The sequence below is a fragment of the Gasterosteus aculeatus genome, chromosome 15, assembly GCF_964276395.1.
Source record: "Gasterosteus aculeatus chromosome 15, fGasAcu3.hap1.1, whole genome shotgun sequence".
NCBI classification, from domain to species: Eukaryota; Metazoa; Chordata; class Actinopteri; order Perciformes; family Gasterosteidae; genus Gasterosteus; species Gasterosteus aculeatus.
The window spans coordinates 2293012-2308442 of NC_135703.1; the positions used below are offsets into that span (position 1 = coordinate 2293012).

A 15431-nucleotide genomic window follows, 5' to 3' on the forward strand; every position below is an offset into this window, starting at 1 on the left:
TTCCACTCGTGGATCTGAGCCCTCATCAAACGGGGGGTTATGGGCCCCAGACGGCGCCGTCCTCCGATGTTTCCCCCTGCTGCCCGTCACAGACGCGAGAGCGCCGCGAGAGCGCCGCGAGAGCGCCGCGAGGCGATTACGGAGGAGTCGGCCTTCTTTCTTCGACCGAGGAGGTGCGGTCGTGTTCTCGTGGCTTTCGGCCATCAGTCTGATCGGCTGTGAAGACGTTAAGCCCATCGAGGTCGGGCCAGATGGAGGAGGAGGAGAAGGAGGAGGACAGGCGGTAAGTCAAAGAGCCAGTTAAACTAGACTTCTGTCCGGGGTCAACTTAGGTGGAGGCTTATTGTATTTCTCTTTCTTTGTTCCTCATGCAGATGACCGTCTCATTGACGTGAATACAAAGCAGGCGACGCAAGAAGCGCTGCTCTTCAAGACGGTGTACGATTTTGCAGGAGAATCCAACCAAAGAACCCAGCCCCCCTCCCCGATGAAACGAAGAGATCCAAAAATCATTAAGCGGAGGCAAGAAGTCGGCTACAGCCCGACCCTGCAAATCCACACCCCCAATATGAGACACATGGCTTTTCCTCACTAACAGCTCGTGGACGACTGCGGCGAGAAGATGCATGTCGATGCAAGATGAGAGGCCGGCTCATCGGAGAGGCTTTTAGCTCTTAAGATTCAACTTTAATAACCCAATGCACACCTGTGGGGTGGAGGAAGTTGTGCGCATTCGTCATATACTTCTCGCACAGTAACTTTCAATAAGCAAAACACGAGAGAACTAAGGAAGTTGTTCCGCCGCCTACTAGATTCAACACCTCGGTATCGCAAACCCTTTAACAGCTTCGAGAATATCGTTAAACATGCATTAGTTTAAAAGCTCTGTGATTGCAGTTGATTCTCGGTGAGAAAAGAAATGATATTTTTCTTTCACAGTGGCTTTAATTGTACTTCCTTCTTATTTAACGCTGCATGTTTTGTTTTATGGCGGTGCACAGCGAGGAGAGAAAAAACAGCTAATGGATAAAAGGAGAGCGGGTTCGGATGGGGGGAGAAACGTCGACATGATTGAAGTTCCAGCCCAATTAACTGGAGATCACTTAAACGGTTGGCGAGCTGGAGAGGTCCTCATGTTGAAGAGCTCTGAAGAATCCCATTAGGGCCTCCAAAGCCCGACCCGTGACTCCTCCACTTTGGTCCTCTGGTTCTCCCATCAAAAGACACATGGCTGATTCCGCCGGCCTGTTTAATCATCGTTTTACCTTCAGTGAGTCGTACGAAACGCGAGCAGCCATCCGGGTGTGTGTGTGTGTGTGTGTGTGTGTGTGTGTGTGTGTGCTCAACCATCCACACGCCATCATACGTTCACTGAGCGAGTGCGCGCAGTACAAGCGGCGGCGGAGCGTCATCCTAAGCCACGAGAAAAACACCAACGAACAAATCAATGTTTTTTTTCCACAAACTGAGCACTGCTCACAAAACAAATGCGAGAAAATATCGACCTCCGCGTTCGCGCTGCAGAAGAGATGGTTAACCGAAGAACGTACCAACGTTCCCCCCCGAACAGACAGAGAAACACAAACCGCAACGTCGATACAAACAGCCGTAAAGGGACCAGGAGGACGCACAGTGGTGTGTGTGGGAGGGGGTCGGCGGCCTGCAGGGGGCGCAGCATCTCCTCACGGCCCCCTGACCCTAAACATCCCAGCAGCATCTCCCACTGAACCCGCACCATCCCTTCACCAACACCTGAAGAATCCCAATGATCCTGGCTGGAGGTCCTTGCACTCCCTTGACCTTCAGGGGGCCGATAATCACTCTCAGTTCTTGTTTTACAATACATCATATTTGGTTTTATAACTTAAACCTCGTCGGCCTTTTCGGTTCATTAAATCTGTCTCCGCGCGGCTCATCTTTCTGCGGCGCCCGGTAGTTTAATATCTGTTGTGCTCATTTACGATGTTACGCTCGAGGACCTCGCGTTGCTTTATATTCACTTTTGGCTCCTCACTCCTCTCAGGCCGGGTTCCACCAGCGAGGGTTCGTTTAATCTGAGGTTTTAATTAGAGTTCAGAAAAAATGTTTCCATGGAGACAACAAGGACTACGAACCATCATGGCGTCTGGTGAAAGCACTTTATTTGATCCCCAAACAATAGGATAATAGTTTTTGTGGAAGGAAAAATGCCCAGAGACGTGATGCAGAGTCGCCTGGTTATGTAGAGCGAATAAAAGAAAAGTATTACAAAAAAACAACGTGACAATAAAGGAGGACTCGCTGGTTTCAGGGGAGCACAGAAAAGATGTATAACTCCCTTTTTTAGGCCGGTCGTATTCCCTCTGAACAAAAGGGCCTTTTCAAATAGCGTCTCGCTGCTAATGACCTGCTCATTTAATGCCGGTGCATAATGCTGATGAGCAACAGGAGCTCGGACACCTTCTCTTTTTTATTCCAAACCGCATCCCTCGCAGCGCAGCCCAGGGAAGAGACATATGACCTAATTACCTCCCATTAGTGGCCTCAGTAATTACAGGCCTCTCTTACAGCTCCATCTCCTCCGCCTCACAGAGGAGGGGGGGTTTCAATTAGCGTCGCCTCGCAGCTCTGCCCGCCTCCATTTCACGGTTAAGCCGCGCCGTCACCTTGCGTAGCCGAGCACAGCCGGGCAGCAGGCCCGCCCCCCCCCCCGGGAGGAGGTACCGTCCTTCTGTCCATCTGCTGCGAGCGGCACATCGCGGAAAACACACGTATCGCTGGGCGTCTACCTGCCACAGGTAGAATGCAAAGCGACAGCAAAGGCCTCCGTCGAGCACGATTTGTCAGACACAACTGGGAGGGAGGGGTGAGGGTGAGGGTGGGGGGCGGGGGGGGGGGGAGTCGGCTGCACTCGCATTATTCAGCCAAAAATCACCGGCGGATTGATGATGCGAGGAAACAAATAGGAGGCCGGGAAGCGGACGGAGGAGCAGCGCGGAGGAATAACTCCTCCACTCACGCTTATCATTTATCTCTCACTGCGACCCCGGTGATAAATCAGTCACCCTAATTAACAGGCCGGCGAGAAACACCAATCAATACCGGCGAGGGGGGGTAGTTAACCTGTCGCGCTCGCAATCGTCTCTACAAAAGGTGAAATTGAAATTGACCGAGATTCCGTATTGTTGGCTAATTGCGGCTCCTCCCGGCGGGTGAAGGAGGGTCGATTGATGGCCGTTATCGGGAATCAGTGCGACCGCGTCGAGGTCGTGCGACAGCTGAGGACAGGGATTGGCTGCTGCATGAAGAACGGAAAAAGGAGCCGAACCAAAACGACATATTTCCAAATTCAGACTGCTTGTCTACAGCTGAAGGTTAAAGTCACATTTTATGGCAAAATCAGTTTTTGAATGTGTGGGTTCAAGTTCCTGGTCAAGTTAATAGCTGCAAAATGGTTCTTTGGTTGGTCAAACATGAGATGCCTTATACAATAACTGAATTTCTATCGAGTGTTGTGTTTATTTACATCATCAGCATCTTCTTAAATGAGTATTTAGGTCACTGAACCGGAATGACTTTTGGCAGGCGACGAGGAAAAAGATCATGTGGATAAAAAGTAATTGGGACCAATATTATGGCACCAGTTCGTGGTAACATCTCATTGTGAGGTTGATTAGTAAAATGCGGGGTTTAACATTCCCAGCAGTAGACGGAACTACTTAGTAGACGCAGTAGTTGCACCTGAAGCTAAATAGGCTAAATATGGACCCCTGCCTTATGAGATGAGAAGTCATTTTTAAATAATCTACTTATTATAACAAAACTCGATGTGTTTTATGATCTTTATGATTCTGTCTTATTTTTATAGTTTTATATGCCAGGCTGCAGACGTGCCGACCAATTAGTTTACCTCATTCTGGGCGTCCCAAAGCCGCGTTGAACGTGGCTGCAGAAATGCAGATTCACAGCGTTCACACAGGACTCAAAGGAGATTTGGATTGAGCCCAAAGCTCCACATTTAATGGACTCTGAGGTACGTTAGTGAGGGTTTAGCTCTCATTTAACAACGCTTTTTGGACTCTCTCCCAGACATTTTGAGCCCTTGAGGAGCCGTAATGTTCTGAGTTCTACTCACGACCTTTAGACCTTTGTGGCATCTGAATTCTACACTGCTGAGAAAACGCGAAAAAGAAAAGCTGAACTGATGTCTTTAGAAGCACTTGAAACAGTTGGAACGTATTTCCTGTGTGTGACTACAAGCTCCGGTTTGAAAAGACATCAAACTTCAGGTGGCTGAAGCTTTGAAACCTGCTCTAATGAGCGAGGACGGCTGGCAAGCTGTCGACGGAAATATTTCTCATCTTGAGTAAATGAGCTATCAAATATTGCTGTCCACGCCAGCCATGCAAAGGTGATTCGAGGGTTGATGGATGACGGCCACATTGTTAGCACAAATTGTAAATCCATCCCTGCTGTCGGGACAAAATTGAAGCATCATTGTGAGCAGGAAAACAACAACTTACCTGGCTGTTATTCTGAGGAGCGCAAACATCAGTCAGGACTCCTGAGGCTCCTGCGGGTGCCGCCGGGACTCTTTGTGCGGCTGGAGTCACATTATTCAGCGAGAATGGAGGAATATTTCTGCCTCGCTACTCTTAAAGCTCGTCATCAGCGCCCCGCCTGATTCTTTCAAATTCAGATGAACGCATTCCCCAGAGGAGACGTGCAGGTCGTAGACGGACCCGGATCCTTCTGCCAGGAGCCTCGCTGCTCCATCGGGCCTCCAGCAGTGTGGAGCCCCCCACCCCCCCCCCCCCCCCGCTGCTGGAGGCCCGAGACAGATGTTTACTGGTGAGAGAGGTCCAATAGAGAGAGCTTTGTGATAACGGAACAACCCCCTGGGTCCCGTACAGGTAATATAGATATATATATAAAAAAACTCCAGCTGCTGTTGTGTTGACTAAACCTAGAAGAAGAATTTGGTAAAGATGAGGCCAGATGTTGAACAAGTATGGTTAGCTGGATCGAAACAGTCCCCGGCCCACATGTTCTAATAAAGACGATTCCTCAGTAAACCAAATGAAGACATTTCTGTGAGGGAGACGTGGGGGTCTCCAGGGTCTCCTGCCTGGAAGGGGTCCTGGTCTCCCTCACTGACAGATGCACCCCGACACCCGTTCACCTTGTTGATTTGGAATAAATTGCACACTGAATCACAGGTGGCCCGCTTTAAAAAATAAATCTGTCACAACCGTGTTCACATGATGCCGCAGCTATTTCCAAAGCAAAGAAACTCAAATGCATCAACCCGCCCACGCGTAGGTAATTATTAAGCTGCCATTACAAATGAATGCGGCCCCCACCGAGTCTCCTCAAACAGCCCGACAGCACAGCGGAGGACGGCGGCTCTCGGGAGCCTAAGCAGAGCACATCGGGCCGCGGAGGAGAGGCCTTCAGCCCCGCAGCTTGCTTTGAGAGTGGGTCCAACCTGCAGGACCCCGCGGGGGGGGGCTGCTCGTCCCCCGGTGTCTCCCCTGACCCACTTTCCCTCCTCTGATTGCAACCCTGCAAACGGCTAGTGTCTGCAGCAGGTCGCAAGGGGGATCGGGGGGGGGGGGGGTCTTTATACACTATTTAATACTTTCTATGCATGGACACGCTCATGTGTTCATGGCTTCAGTAGATTGTGGGGCCGGATGCTCCGAACTAAGCGGCCCTCAAGGGGACCCGAGGACACAGTCGGACCCCCCAAGACAAAGAGGAACAACAATACGTAATGTCTATTAGTCACACTGTTTCTGGCAAATACAACCAATGATAATAATGCAAATGTGCTGGAACTCAAGATTTAAGAGATGCTTTCAGTGACTCCCCAATGTCTTATTCTGGGAGATTTAGATGGATTTTGGTCAATTTCGATGGACCAACTGGTGGGTTTTTCTTTATTCGCGTAAAGCAAAACCCCAAACGTGAGACTGTGATGAAACGTACAGTGAGGCCGTACACCAATGGCAATTTATCTATTCATCACAACGATTACCTTCGTTAATGATTATTTCATTGCTGCCTGTTTTAGTTATATTTTTTATCAGTACACGTTGCACAGGTTGTACACATTCAGAAGGCTGCACCCGTTCTCCTGGTTCCCGCCTGCAGAACCGGCTGCATCGACGGATCGTCAAGAGAAAACTCCACACACTTCCTGTTTCCCTGCCGGGCTTCACTGGCAGCGAAATGAATAACACACGGTCTCCATTTAATTTGAAGAGCAGCCTTAATGGGGCGCTTTTGCGCGGCGGTTCCCGGCGTGCCCGCGGTTTGAAGCTGCTAATGGACCGCGGTGAACCGGCGTGAGGGGCAAAAAACGCTGCAGACGTTCACGCTACTCACACGTTAAGGAGCGTGCAAATTGACTGGTTCGTTTACGCAAAGCAACCGAGAGCGGCGGCGGCGGCGGCCCAGAGATGAAAAAGAATCTCCTGTGACTTCAGACGCTGCCAGCTAGACTTTAGGAAATGGCAGCGAAATGTGACGGGAAAACACGCGCGTCGGCAGCCGGAGAGAAGCGGTGAAAAGTTCTGCGCGTTTTAAAACGCTCCATTAAGTCGAATGTCTACGTGGAAGATGAGCTCACGGAGATTGTGGCGCCAGTTTGGGCTCTTTTGCTTTGGCCGACTGTTCGCCTCGTTGTCTAAACGGCGCCAAGACGCAGAGCGTCAAAGACGTTTCCGCCACTTGGAGGAAGAAGAACAGCGATTTCTCCACGGCTGGCCAGCTGTGGCTACACACCCAGAAGATAAACGCCAACAGCTGGTGCCCGACGTGGATGAGATCTCCTTCCGCCTCCCCGGAGCACCGACACGCGTCCGCCTGCGCCGCAGTGTTTGCCTGGTGACGGGATTTCCGACCCGTTAAACCCCCCCCGAGGAGTAAAACACGGCCTCGCCGTGACCGCACAAGCGTCCGCCATCCCACGCAGATGTACCGATTTACAGGCGAGGTCGTGACACTGCACGGCCGCTGCCGTGTGCTCCATGCGATCTCATCATCGGCTCGGAGCGGCGAGGTCGTGACCCCCGCTGATGAGCCGCAGCCACTTACGCTAACGAGCAATTACGTGCGTTAAAGCGGCGGACGGTTTGGTGGCGGACAGAACGCTGAGTGAGTTTTCCTAACGAGCCGGCGGTTGAACACGGGCCCGTGTTAAAGAGTCCGGGGAGTTATGAGAGCGAGGAGGGCGTCCGTCCGTCTGTCCGTCTTTGGTTTTTTTAAAACAAGGGTGAAGAAGAATCCGACGCCCTCCTCGCGGAGGCAGATGGCTTCCCGTTTGCCACGTGATCCAGGAGCATGTGGCCTTTTTTTCACCGTCTGGGTAATTTCATCACTCGGCTTATTTGCTGATCAACAAATCAATTTGTCTGTTTGCGTTGGAGGAAAAAAAGAATCTAAGATGTGATTTCATTCATTTTCTTGTGGGGTTGTTGTTGCCTTTTCGTCTCTAACGAGCAACAAAAGCTGCGGAGGAATCTCACCGTGCAGGACGCTTAATCAGGAAATAATTGATTTGCATGTTCAGCTAATTGAGTTGTTTGAAGTGAGGGGGGGGCGGGGTCTCACGCTGCCGAGCGCTACCTGAAGACGCCTCGAGATCTGTCGAAATGTTGATATTTTTTTCAGGGGCTGGGGGGGGGGGCGGCTGTAATAAATGGCTTGAAATTGGAAATCTAACACGATTTGAGATGCTAAGGAAGAACATCTCTCTCACGCTGCCTGGCGATGAGCCCGGGGGGGAGTGATGGGGGGGGGTGACGGCAATTCAACCCTCCGTTTGTTTGCGCGGTGGATGTTTTGAGCAAATTGATAACAACAAGCAACATGAGGAAGAGGCGACGGTCCAGGCCGATGAACACGTGGTTAGCATCTCCCCTCCTGCGCGGGCCGGCACGCCAGCAGAAGCCCACCGGCGGCGGCGTGGATCGGGGGGGTTGCGACGCCGCGAGCCGCGTTTGGCTGACGGAGCACCCCTCCGCCTCCACTCCAATAGAAGCCTCCACTCAGCCCCCCGCCTGCCGGGAGGAGCGCTTGAAATTCTCCAGCTGCACGCATGAAAGGTAATGGAAAATGATATCCGAGGTGTGTGAATGGCGGCCGTGACGTTCGGGGATTTCACGCCGCGCGCACGCCGACGGGGGGCTGAGGTGAATAAGTCGCCAGCCGGCAATGAGATTTGGTATTGTGTCCCCGGCTGGAGCCGAGCCCGTTTCATCCTCTGTGAGCCGCTCCATAGTCAGGGGGACTCTAATGAGGCAGGGGGGGGGACACATTAAGGGGAATGTCCTTAAACTAAACGGAGTTGGGCCTCCAAATTCAATGAGCAAAGATGAGTCTTTGTTGAAGCTTCAGGCTGGTGTGGGGGGCACGGGGGGGCATAAGGCAGGTCTGCTCGGCCTGCACAGACGACGAGTGAACGCGGGGGCAACGACGGCAGCGGGGGGGCGGGGGGGTCACATCTCCACGAGGCAAAAACCTCCCGCTCACGGGGCCTTCTCCTCCTGCTGCATCTGCAGTTTGACCTTTGCCTCCCCCCTCGAGAAACTGGAGAAACAACCTCCATCTGGTTGAGCTCTACATGTTTGTCAAGTGGTTCCTTGGGATGTTGAAGCTCAATCCTTCACGTGCGAGTTACCGGCCGTTGGTGGATCGTATACATTTGTGCAAAAGCAGTGGAACAAGGTTCATTAGAGGAGCCGTTTCTCTTCGTGTTCAGGGAAACATTTTGATGTCGCTTTGAAGCTCCTCTTCTGGTCCTTCTGGTTTCCGGGACGTTCTGTGCGGAACAAGGAACGTCACCCTTCGGAGCCTTTTGGGTTGCAGCCTTGTCTTTGTAAACGCGGACGGACAGGACGATCACAGGGGATGAAAGAGAAAACGCACACACGTACACAAAAGCCTTTGTTTGAATCTCCACTTGACATTTGCTCGTGCATTTTATCAGACAGCTGCGTGCAGCCAGAGATCAACTTCCTGTGTCTGTGCATCTCTAATTAGTGCTAATTCGCACACATGAAAACAAGCCCAGCGCCGTTTGTTTGATGTCTCGCAGCTCATTTTTTAATTGTTTCCAAGCAGCCGCCGCTTTCCTGATTTAGTGGATCGGTGCTCTGGATTCAAGGTTGGTCTCCAACCAGCCGAGTGAGGCGACACACTGCCCCCTGGTGGACGTCCCCTCGCGCAGGTCCCATAAAGGGATGTTAATTTCAGCACTTTGAATTATAATTTATATACATACATATATAATCGTGGATAAACTATGGAGCCCGACCCGATAAAAGACAGATGTTATTTTCCTTCTATGTAATTGTAAAGTGTATGACTTTAAAAATATTTTCACTTCAGGAGTTGAATAGCCGGTCAGAGTGTGTGTGTTTGTGTGTGTGTGTGTGTGTGTGTGTGTGTGTGTGTGTGTGTGTGTGTGTGTGTGTGTGTGTGTGTCCTGAAATGACGGACCAATGGCTGGCCCCCAAACTATATTTGTGATGTCATAAAATCATTTAACACGGTGAAATTTCAGATGTAAAGAGGGGTCGTTGTGGCGCAGGGGTTAGAGAAGGTGTGCTGGGAAGCACAAGGTTGGTGGTTCGATTTCAGGCTGCCCCATGTTCCATGTTGAAGTGTCCCTGAGCAAGACTCCTAACCCCTAATTGCTCCCCGGGCAAAAATGTGAAAAGCCATGGGTTTAAAGTGTAAGTCGCTTTGGATAAAAGCGTCTGCTAAATGACCTGTAATGTAATGTAATGTAAGGCGAGAACCTTGATGAATGTAGCTTCTTGTGTCAAACGCTCCACTTCATTCTGCAAAGCGAAGGTCAAACATCTCAAGCCAATATTAATAAAATGCATTTGCCAAACGCTGCTCAGAAATAATAACCCTCTCTGGAAGGACTTGACTTATGAAGATACGTGTGTATTTTGAAAATGGCACTGAACCCTTTATCCACGAGAGAGTTACTATGGCGATAACTCAAAAGGTGCAGGTGGATGTGAGGACGGAGACACCACCCCGATGGCACTAAATGGTGCAATAGATACTGTGGAGTCCGTGTCAATCTGCCAAGTGCTGCCGGTAGGAGGCAACACATGGTTACACAATTTGACCAAATGCGTCAGTGTTTGAGACCCGAAACGTCTTCATTCTTTTTCACCGCTAGTCGGATAGTCGGATCCTACGTTACATCAAGCTACTCGCCAACGTCCCGGCTCTATTTACCACGTTTTATTCCCATGTGACACACACACACACTCACCTAATCCTTCCCTTGTGTGTTCTGTCACTTTTAATGAGTGTTCCCGGGGGCCCCGTCTTTCTGGAAAAACGCACCGTCTGTCCCTGATTGCAAGTTTCAAAGAAAACGCCTTTGGTGGTGCTTAAAACTATTTTTTTTTTTTATTTATCTTTTAACACAAAAAAAAGTAGATGATCAAAGGAGTTGATGTTGGATTGCAGACAGATTCGTTTTTTTCGTGATTTTAGCTTCAAGCTGAAGAACACGGAGGGAAGTTTCCACGGCGGCTGAAGGAGGAGCAGCGGAGTCTGCGTCTAAACGACGGTGACATTAAGAGCTTCGCCTTTTCTTTACTAACTTTGCACCCCACGAAAACAAGCGGATGTTTCCTCTCATTTTGCCCCTTTTTGGTCACAGAAATACCGACAAAGGGCTGCAGGCTGGTTCCTCAAGGTCACACTGCGACATTGTCAAGTCTCTGATGTCGACGGGCAGGTTCAACGAGGTTCTTCAGCTGCACACATCTCTCCGATTTGACAAACGGGATTGACCGGAGGCCTCGGACACACCGGACGGCCCTCGGTGTGTCCGACCACCTCGACCGGGGGGAAAAACGGCGGCCCCCTCGGGCTCGAAACCGCGCGGCCTCACTTGGCCGCGTAGGCCGCCGCTTCCTTCTCCAGGCTGTGGGCGAAGCGGTGGTTGAGGAAGAGGAGCTGCCCGTGAGGAAGCAGGCGGCTGAGCAGAGCGTCCACGCGGTGGCTCCTCAGCAGGACCTGGAAGGGCGATTAAAAAGAAAACAGAGGTTCCGTACAGGTTTCTTTTCCAAGCAAATTTAATACACATTTATTAAGCATTCACAGCGGCGGGACGTCCAAATGCATCATCGCTCACCTCGCTGCCCGGCCCCAGCATGTGCAGAGTCTCCAGGCAGTGCCGGGTCAGGTTCCGCAGGGTCCCCTCGGCCAGCAGGAGGTTCTCGTGGGGCTCGCAGACCAGCGTGAAGCCCAGGCTCTGCACGGCCAGCCACAGGGCGCTCGTCTCCTCGGGGAAGGGGTCCCCGGCCCTCAGGCGCTCCGCTCCGCCGTCGGCCTCCTGCAGGGCGAGCGCCTCCTCGCCGGGCACCGCCTCCACCGGCGGGCGACCCGAAGCCTCCCGGGACAGAGAGGCGGCGCCGCGGACCTGCCTGAGTCGCAGAAAAAAATGTATTGAATTGACAATTACATGAAATAAAAGAAAAGAAAATACTAGATTTCAGAACTTCAGTCAAATGTGATAAAGCTTCATTTGGCTGCTTGATCTCACAGTGCAGAATTTTACCACCACACATACATATTAATAACGGTGTGCAACTGATGTGTTTAAGGGCTGCTTTCCCTTCAGGCTGGTAAACAAACATGAGAAATACACAAATGAAGCATCACTCTGTTGTGATTACTTGACACGAAGCCGTAGAAAGTGATTCTTTGCTTTTGACAGCAGTAATCAGCAGTTACAGGCTGCCGTGTGGGAGATGAGGAAAACACACACGGTGAAATAAAACCCCTTTCGCTGAAAACAAATTAGGCGAGGGCAAAAAAAAAATGATTGACAGCCTCCACCGGCTTTGTTTGATGCTTTTGACATTGTGTGCAATCAGGGAATCAGCAGGACGCAGAAGGAGGTGGAGGTAATACAGTGGAACGCCGGAGGGGGGCGCTGTTCTCAATCGTAAAAAAAAGAAAAAAAGAAAAGTTAAATACCTAAAAATAGAGGAATCAAGAGGAATAACAGGGGAAGGAGTGACATCCTTCACATGAGGGGTTTGCCAAAGAGTCCCGTTAACAACCACCCACCTCGCCACCACCATGATCTTCTCCTTCTGCAGGACTCGCCTCTCCTCGGGGCTCAGCTCCCGGTTCCGGTCGGACCCGAGACCCTCGTCGGGACCGAAGACCCGGGAGTAAAGCACCCGGCTCTCCCCGGGGCCGAGCGCAGCGACCGGGCAGACGGTGTGGATCAGGAAACAGCGAACCATGCTGAGCGCCTCGCGCACCGTGTTTACAAATGGAGCTGCCGATTCCTCACTTCCGGGTTGGTCAGCTGACCGCTCTTGGTAACCGCTGCTATGCGCTGTCTGAGCCACCAGATGGCGCTCGCATATTATATTATATTAATCACATATTATATTTTTTATCATAAGAAATCCTGTTAGATTAGATTAAAAGTTAGACTCAGATTTATGTTCGTGTTTTTGTTTAAAATGGCAGAAAATTGAGATGCAGAAGAAGCTGCAACCAGTGAATTCCTTTGTCTTTTCTTCTTAAAAAACAGAACTAATTGTGATCGGCTCGACCTCAACCGGATTAGAAGGAACTGAGAGATTGAGTAAGTGTGGAATTGTGTAGAGGATGAGTGAGCGATCAGACCACAGATTGTTTCGGGGGTCTCAGAAGACAAACAGAGGCAGCTGCTAACGCAACAGCTGCTGCTGGTCACGCTTCTTTACTCTGAGAGGCCCCTCTCTGTTCTCTGTGTGTGTGTGTGTGTGTGTGTGTCTCTGTGTGTGTGTGTGTGTGTGTGTCTGTGTGTGTGTGTGTGTGTGTGTGTGTGTCTGTGTGTGTGTGTGTGTGTGTGTGTGTGTGTCTGTGTGTGTGTGTGTGTGTGTGTGTGTGACAGGGAGGGGAAGAAAAGAAATAACAGAAGACGTTCACTCCACCGTCCTGTTGACCTCCTCGTCCTCCGCATTAACCTGAGACAGCGATGTTTGACTTTATTTTTACATTCTCTGCTTTTGTCATTTTTTGCAGCTGTAAGATGAGAGCAGCATGTGGTTCGGTCGTTTTAAGGGATAACAATGTGGGTCTCTGCCCCACTTTTGTCCCTGAAGCACCTCAGATATTGAATTAAAGAGATTTATGGTCCCCAGCAGATGAACCTCAGTGAGTTTGTACCCTATGGTTGAATGTGCTTATTGTACGTCACTTTGGATAAAAGCGTCTGCTAAATGACATGTGATGTAATGTAATGTAGATCAAAAACTAATGAGAGGAATCAGAGCTTCCCCTTATTCCTCTCTTCATCCTATGCTCACTAACTCATGACCACAGCTTCATATTAACTCAAGCCCTTCATCTGAAAAGGTGTGGACGAGAAGTATCCTCGTGTGATGATTAACCCACAGCTCGTTGCAGGCGAGTAATGATCAACCACAATCAGTGTGACAAAGTGAAAGTAGAGCCAGATTTCGGCTTGTCAGAGATACGATTTTAAAAAGCGGAGGTGAGCGAACCGCACACAAAAAAAAGTTCCCCTCTGTTGAAAACACACCAGCTGACTAAGAACAACAACAGGATGTGGGCGACGGGGAGGACCAACGACAGCGCGGCCCGCGACTTTGAAATAAGGGAAGCTAAAGACAACAACACGCGACACCCAAAAACATCCTGCGTGTGTGTCGACATCGTCTCCGCCTGCAGAGCAGAAGAACAGTTTTAATCCTCCATAACATTTAAGGAGCCCGTTCAAACGGGGGCCCCGCGCCCTTCCTTTAGAAACCACAGAGCCCTCGTTGCCAGTTTACTGTCGATGGGGGTCTCAGAGGTGACACCCTGCGAGGGCACCTGTGAATGAGCCAGGCAGCTGCCCTCAGGACCCCGGGGTGTGTGGGGGGGGGGGGGGGGGGGAACACGGCAGGCCTGGGGTACAGAGGGGCCGGTTTTTGCAGGGGGACTGTTGGATTTCAATCTCACTCCAGGGAGAGCAGGCCGTCAATGCTAACCAGCAGCTGCATTCATGCACACCCGTCGTGAGGATGCTGACTCATCGCAGGTCGCACGACCGGCTGGAAAAAAAAAAGCTACGAGTCGAAACTTGAAATGGGGCAGCGGCTCGACAGCGGGGGAAGGTTGTGACTTCGAAAATATAAAATGGCAGTCGGTTAGCCTAGCTTAGCATAGGGAATGGAAACCGGGAAACAGCTGGCAACAGAAACGAGTCTGATACTTTGGTTAATCCGAAGAAAATCAATATTCCCATTTGACGGTCTTGAAGTTACCGAATTGATTGAAATCAATCTTCTCAAGCAAATGTGTCTCCTGAAATGTCACGCTGTTACTTTAACTTCAGTGTAATTACGTCAAATTTAAGAGAAAAATAACGATCACGCGCATCGATAAACTGAACAAAGACCTTCAGACAAAACACTTAACATCACGATTTTATACGTAGTGATGAATTGATAAACAAGCCAATCAGAAACAGCACACATGAAGAGTCTTTTGTACGTCTTTTTGGCGCCTCCAGCTCCTTAATTGTTTCGGTTTTAAGAGACCTGCATGGACTCATCTACATTTTAAAACCAGCTGTTGAATGGGCAAGCGAAGCTCCTCTCATGAGGCCCCTGCAAGTGTTGCATTATGCATGTCCGGCGTGAAGGTGAGAGGCCCCGTAAACATCAGCCAATTTGAATGGAAAAGACTCATTGACAAATACTTGTTAGGACCACAGAGTTGGAGCATTTTCAGTCACATTGCTCAACACAGCGGACCAGCGCTGTGTGTCGAACCTCGGTGCTGTAAATGAGTGTTTAGCCGTGTGAAGTGCAGCTACAGGCCCGACCCGTCCGCCTCCCACGCGGCCGATGGGGAAACCGCCCGATTTCAAACGTTGGCAGAGCGCCGCGCTTTTACAGTCAGAGCGGTCACGTGTTTACAGCAGGAGGCGCCTTGGACTTTTGTCTCCTTTGCTGTCGGGACACGCCGGAGGGGAACGGCCTCCCCCGGCATACAGGAATGTGGATCTGTATGCGCGGACGCGCGCTGCAGCAGAGGAGGAGACGCCCAACGCCCCAGAGGGAGAATCTGAACAAAACAGGAACTGCAGTGTGTGGGCGTCCTGCAGAGAAGACCGAACACAACGGCAGAGGTTCTATCCGGAGAGTTCAGAAGTGGAAAGGCTAGTTTGCGACCTTGAATTAAATCCAGAGGTTCCATAAATCTGGACTGTAAACAGATGTGTGAAGCAGTGTTTTATACAAGCGTTTATTTCAATTTATTACCTCTTGTCAATTTGAAAAGGCCGTTACTATTCCCAGCAGAGTTTAAGTGAACTGTACAGTAACATTTCATTAATCATTTACTGCTAGAGAGCCGGATTGTTGCATAATGTAACTTGACGAATCGCATTGCAG

At 50.5% G+C, this 15431-nt stretch overlaps 1 protein-coding gene across 1 annotated transcript; it reads right to left on the minus strand.

The window, feature by feature from the left end:
* Positions 1-10397: 10397 nt before the first annotated feature.
* ap5s1 (adaptor related protein complex 5 subunit sigma 1) lies at positions 10398-12340 on the minus strand. Its single transcript, XM_040200425.2, has 3 exons — positions 12097-12340; positions 11156-11447; positions 10398-11037 (listed from the first exon to the last, which is right to left on the minus strand). The coding sequence occupies exons 1-3, from the start codon at positions 12276-12278 to the stop codon at positions 10909-10911; spliced, it is 603 nt and encodes a 200-aa protein (XP_040056359.2). The 5' UTR covers positions 12279-12340; the 3' UTR covers positions 10398-10908.
* Between the last annotated feature and the right edge of the window lie 3091 nt (positions 12341-15431).

Bases quoted from the DNA above. Each gene is read 5' to 3' on its own strand.
- ap5s1 (XM_040200425.2), bottom strand. From the start codon at position 12,278: ATGGTTCGCTGTTTCCTGATCCACACCGTCTGCCCGGTCGCTGCGCTC. The intron at 11,448-12,096 runs GTGGGTGGTTGT...TCTGCGACTCAG, and splicing joins AAGATCATGGTGGTGGCGAG to GCAGGTCCGCGGCGCCGCCT. The intron at 11,038-11,155 runs GTGAGCGATGAT...TCGCCCTTCCAG, and splicing joins TGCTGGGGCCGGGCAGCGAG to GTCCTGCTGAGGAGCCACCG.